Source organism: Cricetulus griseus, chromosome 4 (genome assembly GCF_003668045.3).
Source record: "Cricetulus griseus strain 17A/GY chromosome 4, alternate assembly CriGri-PICRH-1.0, whole genome shotgun sequence".
NCBI lineage: Eukaryota > Metazoa > Chordata > Mammalia > Rodentia > Cricetidae > Cricetulus > Cricetulus griseus.
The window spans coordinates 228,220,575-228,241,409 of NC_048597.1; the positions used below are offsets into that span (position 1 = coordinate 228,220,575).

The 20,835-nt window shown below is 48.8% G+C and overlaps 1 protein-coding gene across 8 annotated transcripts in view; it reads right to left on the reverse strand.

The window, feature by feature from the left end:
* Window positions 1-20,835, reverse strand: part of Ulk4 (unc-51 like kinase 4) — a 271,374-nt gene that overhangs the window by 198,664 nt on the left and 51,875 nt on the right. For all 8 annotated transcript variants that reach the window (XM_027415417.2, XM_027415412.2, XM_027415413.2 and 5 more), the window contains 6 exons: window positions 19,959-20,120; window positions 19,345-19,527; window positions 10,314-10,441; window positions 4,608-4,741; window positions 2,019-2,140; window positions 1,805-1,861 (listed from right to left, as the gene is read on the reverse strand). In XM_027415417.2, coding sequence (XP_027271218.1) covers window positions 1,805-1,861; window positions 2,019-2,140; window positions 4,608-4,741; window positions 10,314-10,441; window positions 19,345-19,527; window positions 19,959-20,120 — 786 coding nt within the window. The remainder of the gene's footprint in view (window positions 1-1,804; window positions 1,862-2,018; window positions 2,141-4,607; window positions 4,742-10,313; window positions 10,442-19,344; window positions 19,528-19,958; window positions 20,121-20,835) is intronic.

Here is a 20,835-nt window from a genome sequence, read left to right on the forward strand (position 1 = left end):
GTGTGTGTGTGTGTGTGTGTGTGTGTGTGTGTGTGTGTGTGTACGTGCTCGTCTGTGTATGTGTGTAGGTGCATGTGTGTGTATATGTGTGCTTGTGTGTGCTCAGGAGTCAGGCCTCTCCTTCCACAGTGGGGCTCAGGCCTTGTTTCTGAGCCCATGTGGTGCTCACTTAATTCCTGAGAGGCCTCCCCAGTGAGGACAGTGCTCACTGCAGGCAAAAACCTGAAAAGTGGTAGGAGGAGGGAGGGGTAGGGAAGGAAGTGGGGGTGGAGAGCACACAGAAACGTAGGCCACACCATCTGCTCAACACTGGGAGTAGATGGCTACAGGGGCCAAGACGGTTCTAGACCTGGGCATGTATGTTGTGTTGTTACATAATAGTCTTGCTAAGAGACAAAGTGCAAAGTACAGACGGTGACAGATGACCAGTGCAAGGATTGCAAATGCAGGAAAAACCACAGCCCACTGCAGGAATTTTCTAGACTTCAGGATTCATAGCATGAGAACAAACTCAAAACTGAGCCCAAAGAGCCCCTCGTGACCACCCTGATATCTGACCCCAGACATCTCCACTCAATGTGTGTTTGGGAAACATCACCTTCTCCTCCAGGGTGAACCTTCTAGAAAACCATCTCATTCAGGAGCAGCAATGAAACTGTCACTTCCCAACCTCGAGGGCTTCCTGCAGATGTCAAGGTCAGGCTGGTGAACGACGTGACTAAGCTTTCCATGGCTTGTCTGGCCTCAGCACACACTCAGCACACACTCAGCACACACTCAGTACACCATCATTACACCCTCAGCACACACTCAGCACACACTCAGCACACACTCAGCACACACTCAGTACACCATCATTACACCCTCAGCACACACTCAGCACACACTCAGCACACACTCAGCACACAGCACACACTCAGTACACACTCAGCACACACTCAGCACACCCTCAGCACACACTCAGCAACCCTCAGCACACACTCAGCACACCCTCAGCACACCATCAGTATGCACTCAGTACACACTCAGCACACACTCAGCATACATTCAGCACACACCCAGCAACCCTCAGTACACCCTCAGCACACCCTCAGCACACCATCAGTATGCACTCAGTACACACTCAGTACACACTCAGCACACACTCAGCACACCCTCAGCACACCCTCGGCACACACTCGGCACACACTCAGCACACCCTCAGTACACACTCAGCACACCATCAGTATGCACTCAGTACACACTCAGCACACACTCAGCACACACTCGGCACACACTCGGCACACCCTGTAACTCCCTGGACCGCAGCATCATCAAGAAGACTAGAGTGTGCAGAACTGGCGTGAAGAGTAGCACACCACTTGGTCTCCACGCCTTCTCACGTCGTCAAAGTCAGGTAAAGTAAGGAACAAAACTGGGTTAAACTTCCTGAAGTGTCATCACAGACAGCCACGCGCGTGGCTGGACCGAGAGATTGGAAGTTTAATCGCAGTGTTCTCAGCCCCAGTCTCACCCATGTCCTTTCAAACCCTTAACTTGGTGTCTATCGAGTGTTTATGCGGACTTTTTTTTCCCTATTAGGGGCTGCCTCTGAACAAAATACATTATCAGGAGAGAATGTGTTTTCCCCAAATGTCAAATTTTATTACAGTGAAGAGATAAAAATATAAAAAGGTCACTTCCCTACAAACAAATGCCATTTAGACTTTTAATTCCTTCCTTCTCACAGCCCAGCCCACAGCCCGCAGCCCACAGCCCGCAGCAATGGCAGCACTGTTAGCCAGATATGAGTCCTGCTACTCACAAGAATGGTCCCATAGCTGAACAGGAAGTCTTCGGTCACCACCAGAGGCCGGAACACCTGTGGGGCGAGAGTTCCCTGGATTAGATCCCGACAGGCAGGAGCAAACTTAGTCAAAGACAAGCAGACGGAACAGCCGTCTCAGTAGAGGTGGCTCCACTCCGGGGGACAAGGGATAGGGGCCCACGTGTGTTACATCGTCCCCGGACAGGTATACCTGAGACATGACCAGGTGGAGCACCACAGGCATCATGGGTAGACACATCTTGAGCTGCTTCCCCTGGACCGTCGACGGATGCTTTCGGCCGGACACGTTTGCCAGGGCATTGAGGATGTCACCTGTGGAGCACATCACGGAGGGATGGAGGCTCTGGCCAAAGCTCCACTGTAACCCAGCAGGCCAGGTAATTCACCTCCAACCTAAGGTGGTAGGTGGCCACTGAGCCTTTTCGTTCTCAATTGTTTTTCTGTTTGTTTGTTTTGTTTGTTTTGGTTTTTTGAGGCAGGGTCTCATGTAGCTAAGGTTGGCCTCCAACTCAGTATGTAGCTGAGGATCACCCTCCTGCCAACACCGCCCAGGGGCTTCGGGGCTTCAGCTACAGGTAAGGCTTTAGGTGTGTGCCAGCATATCTGATTCTATGCAGTGCTAGGAATCAAACCCAGGGTTTCACGCATCCTAGGCAAGAAGTCTACCGGATGAGCCACATCCCCAACAATCTACACACAGGTAAAATAACACAAGTGTAGTCTCTGGGGATAGAGTTTTTCAGTCTGCAGAGCCACCATCAACTGACCTCTAACCTAGAAATTAAAAAAAAAATTATGGTTATGAAACAGTAGTGGCCTTAGAAATGTATTTGTATTATTCAGATTGACTGTTACTGCTTATTGCTTTAGAGAACTAACTTTAAATTACAAGCAAACAGATTATAAAATACAGCTTGAAAAAGAAATCAGAAAAAAAAAAACAAATATGGTGAGGAAAAGAAGCAGCAGTATTTTTTTTTTTTTTTTGAGACAGGTTTCTCTGCAGCCTGGAACTCACTCTGTAGACCAGGCTGGCCTTAAACTTAAAGATATCTGCCTGCCTTTGACTCCCAAGAGCTGGGATTAAAGGTAGGCACCACCACTGCCAAGGATGGAGAAAAGAACTCTGATGGGGGGAAGTGCTTCTGTGTATGTGTTTGTCTTACTGGATGATAAATAAAGTTCTGTTTGGCCAATGAGGCAGCAAGCTAGCCGGGACTAGGAGTCAAGGAGGATTCTGGGAAATGTAGAAGAGAAGTGGTGATCCACGAAGGAAGTGACATGACAGGAAGACTCATAAACAAGGGAAGAAGGAAGTCGCCCCTTCTCTCTTCCTCCTGCTCTCTGCTCTGGAGTCGCCATGTGATCCACCGGCAAGAGAAGGCACCAGCGGAAGGCATCCGCTATAAGTCTTATAAAATACATAGATTTATGATAATTAAGACTGAGCTAACAGATGAGAAATCCTAGTCATTGGCCAAGCAGCATTTGTACCTAATAGAAGTCTCTGTGTATTATTTGGGGCCCTAACTGGGCGGGCAGAACTTGGGCGGCTGGTGGAAAGCGCCCACGTGGCAGTAGGGCTCGGGTGGTTTTGGGCGGAAAGATTTATCATAACAGAACTCAATGTCCAAAACTATTAGATCTTATTTTATTTGCGTGTCTGTCTGTCTGTCTGTCTGTCTGTCTGTCTGTCTGTCTGTCTATCTGTCTGTCTATCTTAGGGCTTCTATTACTGGACTCTGCATTGCTGGTGACAGACCCAAGGCTGCATACATGTGAGCCAAGCACCAGCTGAACCATGTCCTGGTTTCCACGTCATTTATTTTCTTAAATTGCCATTGCAGTGGTCTGAATAAAAATGGCCTGAATAGGCTCACAGGGAGTGGCACTATTAGGAGGTGTGGCTTTGTTGGAGGAAGTGTGTCACTGGGGGTGGGCTTTGAGGTCTGAGATGCTCAGGCCAGGCCCAGTGTGGCAGTCTCTTCCTGCTGTCTGCCAATCCGGACGTAGAGCTCTCTGCTACCTTTCCAGCACTGTGTCTGCCTGCATCCCAGTATGCTTCCTGTCCTGATGACAATGGTGCCAATTAAATGCTTTCTGTCTAAGAGATGCTGTGCTCATGGTGTCTTTTCACAGCCATAGAGATCCTAACTAAGGCAGCCATCTACCTCAGGCAACACCCATATGTAACACATCTCACTCCTATAAAACAGACTAGGCAAATGTAAGTCTTCCAGAGAAATGTCTCCACACTGCCCTGCAACAAGAGAGACTCGGGGACTCAGAGATTGTGACGGCAGGCACAAGACCTGCACAAGCTCCAGACAGACAGAATCCCAGCACAAACAACAAGGACATTGATGTGCCACCATTTGATGGCTGCTGGGAGTGCAAGAGTCAGGTAATTGTTTTGTTTTGTTTTATTTTATTGAAATACCCCGGTGGGCTGATTGCACCTCAGAGCCCCAGTCCCAAGACTGGCTGGGCCATGTAAGCTGGGCTTGATTGGGAAAAAGAAAAGGAGGAGGAGGACTAAAAGGAAGACTGACGGAGAAGAGGAAGAGAAAGTCAAAGGGTAGGGAGGGATGGGAGGGCTACGGGGGTGGGAAGGGGGGGAGTTGAAGGGATGAAAATGTTCAAAACATAAAAATTCCAAAGTAATTGATTTTAAAATGATGTTAAAACAGAAGAGAACAAGAATGAAGAAGAGGGGATGCCAGAGCGACCCATAGAAAGGTTAACAGCTATGGGCGCAGAGGAGGTGGCTGTGGTTTACCTAGGATCCTCGGTGGCTCCTGTACCATGTGCTGGATGAGGAGATCCAGGCACCTGGCCAGGTACTCGCTCCCGGCCTGCAGCTCCTTGCCTGGGGAGGTCTTCCTGCTGTCTCTCTCGATGTACATCACCAGCCTGCAAAGAGTACGGGCAGAGGTCACTGCTCATGGTTAGGCAAACACAGTGTCTGTCTAAGATGCCACTGAGGTAGGTGTTTCCAGAGGTGCAGTCTTAGCTGTGCTGCCTGGCCAGGCTTAGTCAGCCACGCTTTACAAGCTCGGACATTTATGAAGAAGCAAGGCTGCATTAAAGATCTCTGTCCATGTGGTAAACGACACCCTGACTTCATTTGCCTTTGCCCAATGCAAAGATACATTCTCCAAGTGGCAGATGGCGACCAAGCAAGACATTTGCACACTAGGGCTCTTGGTGTCCCAGGATCACGGGAGAAAGAACCACAGGTACCAGCACTTTTGTTAGTCATTAATACTAAAACTTGGTTGGAAGTCCGGGCCTTTCAAATTAACTCTAGTTTTTTTGGTAAACTATGGACCAGACCCAAAGAAAGGTGGACACAACAGTTTTATTTGCACATATCTCTGTCCCTAGTTTAAGATGTCTGCTGTGGGTGAGTTTGTGTGTGTGTGTGTGTGTGTGTGTGTGTGTGCTCGAGTGTACACTCACTCTTGCATGCACAGACAGATGTGCTATGAGCTGTCCTAATCACTATTAAGTCCTAATCACTATTAACATCTTCTCATGTGTTGAGCCAAGAATAGACATATGTGTGAAGAGACACGCGTGTGAAGGGCCTATTAAGTCGTGTTTGTTTTTCTCTGGATTCTCTGGCCCTTGGGGTTAGAAGCTCCATGGGGAAATATGCATGTCACAAATGCCTTCCTTGGTCTACGGCTTGGTTTGGGTTGTTTGGTTTGTTTTTGGCTTTGAATATAGCAGAGACCCCAACTGTAGGTTAATATATATCTGTATTTCCTTCAGGCTAGTGGGTCCTGTCACCAGTCTGTTTTGCTGTCACCCTTACACAAGCAAATGTTTACACGTCTACCTGGTCTTGCATGGTGTAACTTAGGGATAGGTGTCTGTTTCCTCCACCGACATTTATGTGAGGCAATGCCAACCTTTTCCTGTGGCCCTCCGCCCCAGGCTCCTCGAGTTCCATATTTTCTTTCTATCCCTCTGACTCTGAATCCCGGTCCCAGAGGACTCCATTCCCTACTGAGCACATACTATAGAGTGCACTGTGCAGCCTGTGTCAGACTTCTCCAGACGACATCAAAGCTTACTTCTGGAATGTATGGAGAATACCGGGGCCACTTCTACCCAAAATGGGATAAAGACTGGGATAACTCCAAAGTGAGTTTTTCTCCCTGCCCTGGAAAGTCCCCTAAATCAATAGCGATCCCAGATGTAGAGACAGGCCAAAGCGGGTGCTTAGCTTTAGGTAGTCAGAGAATCAAAAGATGAGAAACTGTCCCCCAAACCTCCAGAATGTACAAAAGTACATTCTTACATGTCCTTAAGGGTTCAAATTTTCTCTAAAATATAAATTATTTGCCACAAAATTTAATGATGTGCTGTTTAATTGCTGAAGTCTAAAGTATCATCTTTCCTTAAGTTGAGCTCTAAGTCACATTTTGAAACACAGCTGCGGAGTGAGCCCATAAGAAAACAGCCTTCTGTAAACTGCTGAGATCGTAAGCCTATTCGGGTGGACACAGCACACTACAGACCCAATCAAATGTGGCCCTTGGAGGACACCGTCCAGTGAGTGACGGGGACTGCAAACCACCATTGGCTGCATCCTGCCTTTCAGCTGAGCATGGTTAAAGGGCAGGTGCACCCTGCCAGGGTCACTGGGCAAGAGCTCAGTAGATGGTTAGAAACTCAGGGCTTAAGCCCTGAGGAGAGGCTCTAGTGAAGAGAACCAGAGAGTTGGCCCAGTGGGCACAACATTCATAGGATACTGAAGAGAACATTACAGGCCCTAGACCTGAAATTACAGGTGTTGTGAGCCACCAGGTGGGTGCTGGAACTGAACCCGGGCCCTCTTCGGGAGCCCCAGTGCTTTACCTATGCTTTTTAAGGGATAGGAAACTTTCCAGATTATGCAAAAGCAAGCCAAGTATTTGCTCCTCTTCTTTCCTTTCTCTTCCAGCTGTTTATGGTTTCTTTGGGGAATAGAATTCTTTAATCCATCTGGAATTAACTTTTGTATAAGCACAGAAAAAAATTTTCCCACACAGTTAACCAATTATCCCGAGTAAATATTTCTTTAAGAGAACCTTTCTTTTAAGATCAAAGCACGTAGAGGAGGGGAGAGAAAGCCTCTAGGAAGCCTGATCCCTCAGGAGGCTCTCACACCACACCCAGTTCACAGCACACCTCTCCATGAACTTAGAGAACTGCCTCTGTTCTCCGTTCTCTGAGGTACCAATCATTCCCAGGCCCCCTTTATCACCTGTCACACTCGATCTGAGTACAGAGCCATTTGAAGAAATGGGTGGACATTTGGGGGCTGTCACATCATTTCTGTTGGACACTGATGGCTCAGTTCCATGGCAGACAGATGGGAGAGCTGACATCACAAAAAAAAAAAAAAAAAGTTCTGTAATAGAGACCATCAAGAGACAGCGGTGACGACAGGAAGCAGAACAAATACCCGCCAACTACCATGAAGGTTATGGCAGGCTGAGGGTGGGAAGCATCCCGCAGCGGCAGTGGCAGACAGACAGGCAGCAGGATGATGTGCGGGGCTCAGCTGCTGGTGGACGGGCAGGGATGAAGAAAGGGGGGTGCACTGCTCTGTACAAACAGTATTTAGAGCCGTGAGCCACTGGGGTCCCTTCACACTCAAACCATCACATTTGGTGTAACAACCTAAAAACAGGTGAGAGGAGGTGAGTGACCCCTCCCACCCCCACACCCACTCACCCCGGCCTCAGATAAACAATTTGGTATCATCCTTTGGCTCCTATTTTTGAAGGGTTTTATACAAATACATGAAAATAGATGTGTTCTGTCACTGAGGATTGTTCTTTTCCCAAAATATGTTCATAATTAACACAGAACTGGCCCTTCCCTTCCTTCCTTATCGGCACCTAATGAGCAACCCAGGTCAATCACTGACTACTCCAGGGATCCATGCCATCAGTACTGGCGGTAACAACACCCACTGGATGCTCTGGGGCATGGAACCTCAACTATTTATGTTCACAGTGGCCAAATATCAAATGTAAAACTGCCAAAGCCAAAGTGACGGGCATTTACTGTCAAAGACATTTCCTGGCTCATTCCTGAGGGCTGCAGCAACAAGAACTTCCCTGAGCAATATTCAAAAGTGACTTGTAATTCCCTCATCTGCTGAGATGGAGCAGCCTAACTCTTCTGAGTTCTCTATCACAACCAAGAACATCACAGCAATATAAATTTTAAAAAATTAAAACAAGCCTAATTAGACTGCAAAGAGTAAACAGGAGGTGGGCTGCCTGGAGAACAGCAGTGGGGGAGACAGAGCACAGTGAGGCCAGTGAAGCCATGGGTCTCCTGAAGGCAGCAGCCAGAGGAAGGGGTGTGTCCACAGGAATGGGTGTGTCCACAGGAAGTGGGTGTGTCCAGAATAAGGGGTGTGTCCACATGAAGGGTATGTCCACAGGAAGTAGGTGTGTCCAGAGTAAAGGGTGTGTCCACAGGAAGGGCGGAAGAGGGCAATAGAAGCAGCTTTAGTGACAAAGGAGGCTCCTCCCACACCAGACATGACCTCTGTCTATGCCCTGTGTGTGTACACACACCTGTGTACGTATGCCTGTGTCTGTGTGTACCAGTGTGCTTGTGTGCTCTCTATAGGGGACAGTGGCTGGGGATCCAATCTCCAGGGACATGCTCTGCCTTCAGAGAGCCTGGTCCCCCAATTCCAGCCTTCCCAGACTTCTGTCTCAAGTCTGCCTCTTCCCTTGTACCCAGCAAAGCACCTCGGCTTCTTCCTTCCTGCTGGGTGAGCGAGCTGCTGGCCACCCTCCAGCATTCAAAGCACAGCTGTGAAGAGACAAGTCCAGCTGGCCACCACCTTCCACTCTGTCTCAGGCCTCCTTGTCACTGGTCTTTCTAAGTCTGTCCTAGGTCAAGCAAGCACCAACAGAAAGGCTGCATCTGGAAGAAGCCTGCACCAATGTCCTAAGCTAAAGATCATCTGCCCTTGGCCCCACCCAGAATCCTGAGCACTTGGTGTGTGAGGTCTCCAGGACCTGCTCAGCATCTTTTGGCGGGTGTGAACCGCACCGCTGAGTCTTTGCCTTTGGTTCACAGGGCCATCTCTTTTCAGTTCTGCTGACATTCATAAAACCCTTTCGTGCAGTCACATCGACAGCTGGAATTCTCCTGTCTCCTCCATCACTTGTTTTTCTGGGAGCTGCATGGTCACCCTGTTCTTTCTCCTTGGAGGTTTCCTGCATGCACGAGGACGTCCTCACAGCTCAGTGGCTGACCTAGTGCAGCAGACACAGGCAGGGGGAGAACTCCTCTCCTTAAGGACTATGTGAGGCACCATCCTTCACAGCCTGGCCCACAGCCACCTGAGTCCCGCTCTGGGTAACACACCCTCCCACAGGAGGGGCCAAGCCTGGGTTGAATGGCCTCTCTGCTGCAGCCCGCCCTCTGCCCAGGCCACCCTGCTCACTGCATGGCTCCAGAGTGTATAGAGTGGTGCTCCTGCAGGCTGCAATCCATAGACTACTGGGAGCTTGGGAGTCACAGCAGGCACTGCCCTGGGAGAGTTCACAGGGCAGGATCCTCCACATGAAACTGCCAGTCTTCCTGAGGTCACCACAACTGCTTAGAGTGGGTCAACCCCTCATAGGAGGGGCTGAACCTAACCCTAACTGAACATGTCTCAGGGTTTCCAGGAGGTCTGCAATCCCACCTCTTGGGGAGACTGAGGCATGAAGATCACAACTTCAAAGCTAGCCTATGCTACACAGGGAGCTTGAGGGCAGCCTGGGCTACACAGGGAGCTTGAGGGCAGCCTGGGCTACACAGGAAGCTTGAAGGCAGCCTGGGCTACACAGGGAGCCCCAGGTTCCAAATGAAAAGGTATTGACAAGATTTTTAGGACTCTCTGGACCCCAGTGGAGCAGGGCTGAGGAACTGAAGAAATGTCGGTGAGAATGAACCCAGCACAAATACAACTTTGGGGGCACCCAGGACAGCTCTTCCTTTGACAGGAAGGGTGGGGCAGAGAGCTCAGTGTGGTGGTTCACACCTGCAATCCCAGAACTGGGGAAGCTAAGGCAGGAGGTCCAAGAGTTCAAGGCTAGCCTGGGCTACAAAACCAATCTCTTTCTAAAAGGAACAAACAAAATAGAAAATCTCAAAGTGACAGACAGACACTAGCCCAGGACTGTTCTGGAAATCCCACACCCTACAGTGGGGCCTTTGGCCCCTCAGCCTTCATCTTACATGGAAAGCCCTGGTCCCCTGAAGGCACAGAGCCCACCAGCTTGAGACCTCACCGGCTGGTGCTCGGGGTCCTCTCTGGGCTTACAAGATGAGGGTACCGGAGAGGCAGATTCAACTCTTGGCAAACTTCAGCAAATGTTTTCAATATCATATATGTAAAGGCCACTAAGTCGCCTGTTGGACACATGCAAACCACAGGTTGACGGGCCCGACAGACACTCCTGGAGGTGCCTACCTCGCCTGGCAGCTCAGCAGCAGCATGTCACGGTTGTAAATGAGGGTGTAAAGCAGCACCAGGAAGGCTTTGGCTCTGATGGCAGTGGACGGGCTGTCCAGTAAACGGATGATTGTAGACACGAAGTCCTGGGGGAGACATGATAGGCGGTCAATCCAAGGCTCGCGTGGACTATAGTGATCAAACAGGAGGCAGGCGACAAAAACCCATCAGCTATGTCTGCATTCCAAGTCTGGTCCACACCCCTGTGTGCTATCTCACTTAAACCTGAAATTATCCCGTGTGTGTTGACAAAAGCAATGGAATTTCACAAGGTCCCCCTTGTCCATTGTTGGCCTTGACTCCTGGGCACATGGAATCTTATTTCCTACACCTGTATCTTGTAAGGGAGTTACGAGTGGGTTAGAGAGAGGGGTCATTTGGAGAGGCAAGAGGGAGGAGAAGGGAGGAAAAGTGATATATTTTAATTAAAAACATTCAAATTTTTAAAGAAAAAAAGGTAAATCTTCATAGGATGAATGATTTGCTCAAATTCTGAGCTGAGTTCAAATCCAGCCCAGTTGGAAAACAACGCCTCAGGTACATAACAGGAGGTAGTGAAAGTAGACGGATCACGGGAGACCAGAGAAGCAAGCAGACCTGAGTCTCAGCGGGGGACACACATGTCACACAGACACAGCTCCCACCTCCATGACAGAGCTTAATAAACAGCTTAAGAGTACACCTGGTGACTGACATGAACGGAAACATGGCACTAACATTCTTTACTTAAAGGTCTCACAACACCAAGCAATGGCCAGTGGCACTTGTCAGACAGAATGAAACTACGGCAGGTTCTAGATCCAAATGCAAATAGGAAAGGCACACACATGTGTGCACTGTGCGCGCGCGCGCGCGCACACACACACACACACACACACACACACACACACAGAGTCAAGCTCCCACTAGTGCCAGGCTGGAACAATGGCCGCACACGGTAAGAGGCATTGAGAGTGACCCAGAAGTTTGTTTCCCAGGGGAACATCACACGGTGAACAGCAGCCCCGAAAGCACTCAAGTGTTGACATTGGATCCATGAGTGTGTCTCCTTTCCAAGTTCCTGTTTTGTTTTTAAGGGTTATCAGTTGAGGGATTAGAAGTAAAGAGGCACAGTGCTCACATTTCAGGCAGGTGAGAAAACTTCACGCATGGTTCGGAACAGACCCAAAAGCCAAGAAGGGGTAACTGCTCAGGCGCAGGCACGGGCAGCCTTGTACACCAAGCGCCAGACACATGCTCACCCTGCTCTGACAATCCTCACCATACTAGCCGACTCACAACCTTCCTGACTTTTCTTCTTCCCCTCCCCCAGGTACAACTACAGGCTCTGGATCACACCCAAGTCCTGCACTCTCTGGATCACTCTTGAGCAGAGTCAGAGATGCAGGGAGAGACAGAGAAAAGAGAAGTTATGTGAATACACAGAGGACAGGCAGACAGACAGACAGACAGACAGACAGGCAGGCAGGCAGGCAAGTGGATACATTTGCTTATGTTCTTCTTTTTAAATTACGTATACAGTGTTCATTCCTGCAGGCCAGAAGAGGGCACCAGATCTCATTACGGATGGTTGTGACCATCACATAGCTGCTAGCAACTGAACTCAGGACCTCTGGAAGAGCAGCCAGTGCTCTCAACCCCTGAGCCATCAGTCCAGCCCCCTTGCTCATATTCTTAATGGGAGGCAGGAGCTGATGCAGAGGCCATGGAGATGAGCTGCTTACTGGCTTGCTCCCCATGACTCACTCAGCCTTCTATCTTATAGAACCCAGGGCCATCTGCCCAGAGGTGGCTCCACCCACCATGAGCTGGGCCCTCCCACATCAACCGTCAGTCAAGAAAATGTTCCGCAGACTCACCTACAGGCCAATCTGATGAAGGCATTGTTTCAATTAAGATTCCTCTTCTCATATATGTCTAAACCAAGTGGTGTGTGTGTGTGTGTGTGTGTGTGTGTGTGTGTGTGTGTGTGTGGCCACAGCACACCTGTGTACAAGTCAAAGAATAACTTTTGCAAGCTGGTTCTCTCCTTCCTCTGTGTGGATTCTAGAAATTGAACGCAGCGTGTCAGGTTTGGCAAAAGGTGTCTTTAACCACTGAGCCATCTCATGGGCTCCACTCGGCTCTTTCTTGAACTGACCCATCAATCAAGTTGTGGGGGGGAGGTGCCCATGCCTGTGTGTACACACAGAGACTTCAGTGGCCAGCCTTATCTCTGCCTTTGAGACAATGCCTCCCATCTGAACTGTAACCAGGGTGTCTGGCAGCCGCCAAGCCCCTCACAACGGAGGAGCCACACCCAGCTTTTTAAGTGGTCCTCACGAGTGCACACCAAGTGCTCCTACCCACTGAGCCTTTCCCCCAGCTGCCCAGTTAGTATTTTAAATGATTATACCACAAATTACGGGCCAGGGCTGTGGCTCAGTGTCAGAGGGCTTACCCAGCATGCACTGGGTAACCCAGGGTCCCTTCCCAGCACCCCATAGTCTGACTTGGTAATGTGCAATGGCAACCCCAGCATTTGGGAGCAGGAGAGTCAGCTCAAGGTCATTTGAGTTACAGAGGGAGTTCAAGACTAGCCTGGGATACTAGAAACCCTGCCTCAAAAGGAAAATCAAATTGAACTACTTTCTAATACACTCCTAATTTAAAAAAAAAATAAGTAAATACCTCAGTATATATGGAATTAGCGGTCTCACAGAGCAGAGCATAAGAGAATAGAAAGCATGATTGCACATCCCTACACGAGACTGTCCCAAGCGAGCGCTCGCGCACACACACACACACACACACACACACACACACACACACACACACACACACACAAGAATTATATTTGGAACTATATTAATGTTACCATCCTGACCAAACATTATAAGACAGTAAAATCATATCACATTAGGAAACAAGATTTCCAGCTTAAATTAAACAAACAAACAAACAAACAAACAAAAAACATAAAAATGTGGTTGTTAGAAATGCCACCACAAGGGCTGGAGAGATGGCTCAGAGGTTAAGAGCACTGACTGTTCTTCCAGAGGTCCTGAGTTCAATTCCCAGCAACCACATGGTGGCTCACAGCCACCTTGAGTGAGATCTGGTGCCCTCTGCTGACATGCAGGCAGAACACTGTATACATAATAAAATAAAATCTTAAAAAAAAAAAAAAGATATTCTTAAAAAAAAAAAGAAAGAAAGAAATGCCACCACAAGCAGGTGACATATTTTTAAATAGATGCTCACTGGCTTTGTCAATCAAAAAGACTAGAGACAATAGCTAGCCAAGCCCAAGGAGAGCCCCTGTCAGACTCCTCAGAGAGAGAGAGACTGCTTCAGATCCAGAGACGAGACAGCCACGCCAGAAACTATTGTCATATCACACAGTTAGATGCAAGGACCACAGGAGTCAAGACGAAAAGACCCAGGGGGCGACTCACAGCCTTTAGAAAAAGAAGCTGCTCTGTGCTACACCAGCACAGCCAAATCATAAAATCTGAGTGAGCACGAGAACACTCAAAGGAGCAGCCTTTGGAGACTGCTAAGCAACCGACTCATTGTTGTGCAAACGGGTAAACATATGAACAAAGTGTTTACCCTGCCTTTGCTGCAGTCAAACGTGCCACATTGTTCCTCAGACGTCTTTCCAAGGGAGGGACCCTGAGTGATAAAGACAAATGACAGGGCTGGGTAGAGCGGAGCCCGGCATAGGCAGACATCACCGAAGGCAGCTGAAGGCCCCTAAAACCGATCTTGGATAGGATGATGCTAAAAGCGCCCCGAGCCATTACTGCTCCACACATGAGAAAACAGGCAGGTGAGTGACAGTTGTCTCTTCTCCCGGGAGCAATCCACTCCCTGGTGGAGTTTACCCTCCCCCAAGAATCCAAACCTGTACACACACACGGTACGAGAAACGCACACAACATGTGCCAAAAGATGCCCTGCTCTTAAGGTGTTTGCTACATCCAACCAGCAAAACCCCGGTGGGGCAAAGTCCACAGAACTCTGAACCCTGTGCTCAAAAATCCATTATGGAGATGGAAAAAGACGTAGCAAACCTAAGAGCCAAGAGTAAGCAGACCAAGGAACCTGGGGCAGCAGCCTTGGTTAGATCCCACCTACTTCAAATGTCTATTGAAGAGTCACGTGTAAGGCAGTGAGGAAACTGTGACCCTGACGGCTATCAAAGGACTAACGGGTAAACAGGCTTGCAGCTGATGCTGACGATTTGATCCCCGGGAACCACATGGCGGAAGTAGAGACTGGACTCCTGCAAGTTGTATGATGACCTCTCCATGCAAGCTGAGGTGTGCAGTCTCATACACAGATATAACTATAGGCATGCACACACACAAATACATGTAAAAACGACCTAAGTTGTTACTGAGTTCAACAGTGAGGTGGTGTCAGGATTTTTTTTTTAACCTTGTGATAATGCAGAGGGAAAGGAATGTACTTGAATCTCATATTAGTTGTGTGTGTGACTAATGGTGACAGGTACACACGGGAACGGAATTCTGAACTATTCTACCAAATTCATGTGTGCAGCTTTCTGTCAGACACGCACGCCTCTGAGCATCCATCACTGTGGCTACTCTTGGTGCCCAAGTTCAGTTCCTCGTCACAGCTGGCTCCAGCGAGTCTTTCTGAGAGGATGGTTTTGTTTCTGCAGTCGTGGTGTGTCTCAGTAACAACTACACAGCATGCCAAGGTTCTCCGAGGCTGGATGCCAGCCTTGAGGACCCTTCTTCTCTAAGTTCTGATGGGCAACCTTCTGCCTGTGTGTTAATGTGAGAGGGCAAAGCGGACTTTGCGACCTGTGTGATTTCTGGGCAAAACGTCTAAAGAGCCACAGCTGCTAACACTCTGAAACTAACTTCCGTGGCTCACCGACGTCATAGAGATGGAGCGTGCCAAGAGAAGAAAACAGGAATTCACCATGGGACTACTATGTGTCTGGGCTGAGGCAGAAAAACAGACCAAAGGGAAGGAAGAAAGGGGCTTTGACCATGAACTCAGCACAGCCCTGAGGCATGGTGCTCCTGGCACCTACCACCACTGGGCCTCTCAGCAGCACTGCAGCTATTTCTAACCCACGCTATCAAAAATAAACTACTTAGGAAAAGGGCCTTTTAAAAATGAGTGTGATGTGGGAGGTCCTTCTGTCCTCCTATCTGTAACTACTGATAAGTGTTGCCTTCATCGGTTGGTGAATAAAGCTGTTTTGGGCTATGGTAGGGCAGAATATAGCCAGGTGGAAAATCCAAGCAGAGATATAGGGAGAAAGAAGTCACTTGGAGACACTAGCAGCCACCAAGGAAGCACGATATGAGGTAACAAGCCACAAGCCTCGTGGTAAAATATAGAATAACAGAAATGGGCTAATTTAAGTTGTAAGGGCTAGTTGGTAATAAGCCTAAGTGAATAGGACAAACAGTTTGTAATTAATATTAATTAAGTGATTAAGCCTCTAAGTGATTATTTTATAAACAGCTGTGGGGACCAGTGGGTGGAAGAGAAACTGGTCCAGCGAGACCAAGTGGGACAGAAAAGAGCTTTCAACTGCAAGAGTAACTTGGCAATTTTACTTAAAAGTTTATCATAAGAAAATAACTAAGGATCCCGGGAGATGGCTCTCTGGGTAGAACACTTGCTGAACAAACACGAGAACTAGCTCCCACACCCCATGTAAAACCCAGACCTTGCAGCCTACACCTAAAACCACAGAGCTAGGGAGTCTCGAAACAGACAAGAGGATTCTGGGAACATGCTGGCCAGTCAGCTGACCAAGCCAAAACTGCAAATACTTCAGTAAACTCTTACACTGCAGTAAGAGACTCTGCCTCAAAACCTAATAAGGCCTTCCTGTCTCTTCAAACATCTGCTTACCCCAAACAGGACAGTGAGGGCAGACCAAAGCCACACTTGGAGAAGCAATGAGTTTCCTGGGGTTCCCTATGGGAGCACGAGTGAAGAGTTACTCACAGGAGAGTGGGTAACTCAAGGGCCACTGCATCACCAAAAAGCCTGCCCAGTCTAGATATAGACTTAGAAGAAATGACATCATTGCATGATGGGCAGGCTGCTCAACAGACTGGAAGGTTTCCTCTCCTCAGCCATCCTTACTGCTCATATAACCTTGGGGATGGAGAAGCTGTGTGAGTTTGGTCAGTTTCAGGGACTTCCTGAGACTTGTGTGTTGTTTAGTTTCTGAATCAGCCTGTCTCTAGGATGGAAGCTTCAAATCCCAGAAAACTGCTACAAAATATCTCCAACTGTGCACGCACAAGTGAGCACACCAAACACAAATGTACATATAATACATGCACACAGACACAAGTAACCAAGCATGTCCATGCAAAGCCAAAGGAACAGGGCCTATCCTGCAACACACAAAACTACTCAACTGTCGCTACTCTGTTTCTGTCAAACACCATGAAAAACACACCCGGTTCCATTAGCAAAGGGACTGTGGGGCCCTAGACCTCATCTGATCATGACAGAGCACCCCAACATGATCCCCTGACAAAGCAGTGCTAATGAAGAGCTGTGGAAAGCTGGGGTGTTCATTCAACTCTACAATAACGAACTCTTCCCCTGCTGGGCCCCCCTTCTCTAGCTGGGTCCCCCTTTTCCAGCTGGGACCCCCTTCCCCAGCCTTGCTGTCAGAGCATGCTATGAGGATCTGCAGAGGGGGTATAGCTCAGTGGTAGGGAATTTGACTGCAGATCGAGACATCCCCAGTTCAAATCCAGGTGCCCCCTTAGTGTGTGTACAGAAAAGAAAGAAAGGCCAGGCCCTGCCTCAGCCACAATACTTTGAATTCATCTGATCTCAGAGGCTGGGCAGAGTGGGACCTGGTTGGTACTTGGGTGGGAGAAAGGGCCAATATAATTAAAAGTGAGCAAATGTTATCTATTCATTCATTTAACAGACATGGAAACATAGTTACATGGCATGAAACAATTAATGTATCTCATTTGCCTGACTTTTAAAAATATTATACAACAGTGTAGTGAGAGTTTAAAAAATAATTCTGTTAAAACCCTCAGCCTCTCTGACCACAACTCTCACAATAAAGTTATCAAGAGTGACTATTTCTATAAAATGATCATTGCATTTAGTAACTTGGAGAACTGAATAGCAATTCTAGACACACAGACTCCTGAACAACACTTGCTTGCAGCCATAGCCATCTGAACATCAAACAGGAGTGAAGGCCAAGCATGCTTTGCTCTGCTCTGGGAGACAGGAAGGCTTGGAAGGGCCCGCCCACTGTGGGTGGAGCCAACCCCTGGCCTGGATCCTGTCTGTACTGATGAAGGAAGGAGCTGAGCAGTTATCACTCTCTGCTTCCCGGCTGTGGATGACGTGAGTGGCTGCTACCAGCTTCGTAACCTTGACTGTGAGCTAAAATAAACCTTACCCTTTTCCCTAAGCATGTTTGTCAGACAATTTTATCACAGCGACAGAAGCTAAGGTACCATGCAAGTATGTTTTTAATGTAAAAATTCTAACTTTAAACATAAAAAAACAATAGACAGCATTTAATACAGTAGGACCACAGCCAACAGTGGGTTTCAATGGCCCTGTTCAACATCCACCATTGAGATTTACAAAACTCTGAACTGAGAGTGGCGGGTGCTGCAGTGGCAGAGGGCAGGCCCAGCAGTGAAAGCAAACGGCTCCACTCCCAGCACAGAGGGATGGATGGGTGGATGGATGGATGGACGGACGGACAGATGGATGGATGGATGGATGGGTGGATGGATGGATGGATGGATGGATGGACGGATGGATGGGTAGATGGATGGATGGCAGGACGGATGGACAGATGGATGGATGGCAGGACGGACGGACGGACGGATGGACGAATGATGACTCGGATTTTAAAGTGTGCTTCCCCATCCCTGGCCCAGGTAGGTGTAGAGAATACTACAGGAACATTCTTTTCAAGAAGCTGGCTGTGATGGTGTCTTGCTTGTACAAATAAAGCCTGTCTGGGGGTCAGAGAATGGAACTTGCCACCAGCCAACCATAGAGGTCTGGAGGTCTGTACAGACAGACAGAAAGTGAGGTAGTTGGGCAGAAACAGGATATAAGCAGGAAGAAACAAGAAGACGCTCTCTTGTCTGCTGAGTTACTTAGGAGGTGGGGTGTGCTATGGCTTGCCCCTTCTCTCTGATCTCTCAGCATTTCCCTCTATATCTGACTCCGGCTTTTTATTATCTAGACCAGTTAAGAACTCCATTTACAGCTGGGAAACACTGCACAACCAAGAACACGCCACCCTTTGACTCATTATCTTACAAACGTGGTCTTTTCTTAAGTGTTGACACCTGGCTGTACACTCGCTGTACACAGGTTTCTGAAACATTAGGGTCAAATCACTCAGCAGACACAGCATGCTCCTGTGGGCTCTGAGGTAGCAGGCATGAGCAGGCATAAGTGTCTGCGTTCCCAGCATGCCACAGTCATGGAGGTGATGATAGCATACATCACTTTTCATCAGGACAAGAAGTGACAGGAGGAGAAAGGCTGTACAGAGACCCAGTCATAGCTACCATGCAGACGGGAACTACAGGGAATCAGATCAAGGTCATCAAGAGGCCCAGCGGAGATGAAATCACAACAGGGAAGAGGACTCAAGAGGTGACATGGGCGAGTTATGAATGGACATGGTCAGAGGGAACAGAGGGAGGGGGGGCCCTCCAGCTAGGAAGGACAGAGCACAAGGGGAGAGGCCGGGCTGCAAGGCCACAGAGTGGAAACAGCAGCATGGAGAAGCCTCGTGAGCTCTGCCCTTTCTCCTCACTGAAGCAAGATGGCAGCAGCCACCTGCGAGTGTTCCGTGGTATGTGAAAGGTCTGGCAAAGGCCAAAAGGCCCCCTTGGGGTGACACCTGAACCTGCATGGATGACATTTCATATGGAATGCACCACTGTGGGAGGAAGACTGGTTCTTCCAGCAAAGTTGAGCAGAGTCAGACCTTTTCTTGGATGAGCCGCTGCAGATGGACCCCACAGGACAGCATGGCCGCGAACAGCGTCAGCATGTATTGCTGCACTTTGCAGATGGACGAGGCCAGGGAGCTGATGACGGCATTGAGCCCCACCTTCTCAATGACGCTCTGGAAGGCCGCAGGAGACTGGCGTGTGATTCTGCACAGGGCCTGTGGGAACAGGAGCGTAGATCCATCACAGACTGGGGCGGGGGGGGGGGCGGGACAGGGCAACCAGGCACCCCACCCCTGCAGATGCCACATGGCTCTGCTCAACAGAAAGGGCACAAACCCTGCTGCTTTGTCACTTGTTTTAGAGCCATAAAGTCAGACATTTGGGACCCACTGGCTGTCAAAGACACCCACACTCAGCTCCAGGTACTTTAACTAGTAATGAATGTCTCATCCCACAAAGTCCCAAACTCTTCCAGGCCCATTTGAAGAATTCTGCTTTAGTAAACATCTTGAGCTGTTTACTCCCCAACGTTTCTACCTTTTCCACTGAATCCACCTCACTCAGACACATCTCTTCAAACGCGGTGCCTGTGCACCCAAACCCCCCCCCCCCGCCCCCAAACATCCCGCAGAGATGCTTTGCTTACCGACATGGCTGTTATCCTCAGGGAGTCCACGGTGGAGTGTCTGAACAGGTGCCACAGGACAGGCCCGACCTCCCCAGTGATGAAGCCCTGCGCCTGGGCAGAAAACGTGGTGCAAACATTCTCAATGATCTTCGCAGCCATGTGATTGACAACGCGTTCCTCCTAGAGAATGAACAAAGAGCAGGAAGATTCAAAAAGTGCCATTTTGCCAAGCAAAGGGTCTTCTTCAGAGAGAGAAACGTGCTTGCGGTTTCCACAGAACCACTGGGGATAACTAATGCTCAGGCAATGGTGGTGCACACCATTAAACCCAGCACTCAGGAGGCAGAGGCAGGTGGATCTCTGTGAGTTTGAGCCCAGCCTGGTCTACAGAGCGAGTGCCAGGACAGCCAGAGCTACACAGAGAAACCCTGTGGGGGGGGGGGTGGAGACTCCAGCAAAAAATCCAAAGATAATGTGATATCTCAGACTCTGGATAGGGGTAGAGAGATGGCTCAGAGGGGATGGGCAGGTTTTTCTTTTGCAGAGAAACCCAGTTTTGTTCCCAGCATCCACACTGAGCAACTCACAACTGCCTGTAACTCCAGATCCAGGGAATACAATGCTCTTTGCTCTTCTGGCCTCCTTGAGCACTGCACACACCACATACACTTAAAAATAGTTTAAAATTTTTTAAAAACAACATGGCTTTTACAATGGGTATGAGACTGTGTTATTACAGCCATCTTTGGTGGAACATCACAAATCAGTACTGCTCAAAAAGTAAAAAACACAGTAGTGGGGAAGGCCTGTGTGAGTGGTGCGTTCCTTAGTGCACAGACAGGCATTATGCTGCAGGAAAGCCCTGTGCTCCAATGCATGTGGAGGACCTTTCACT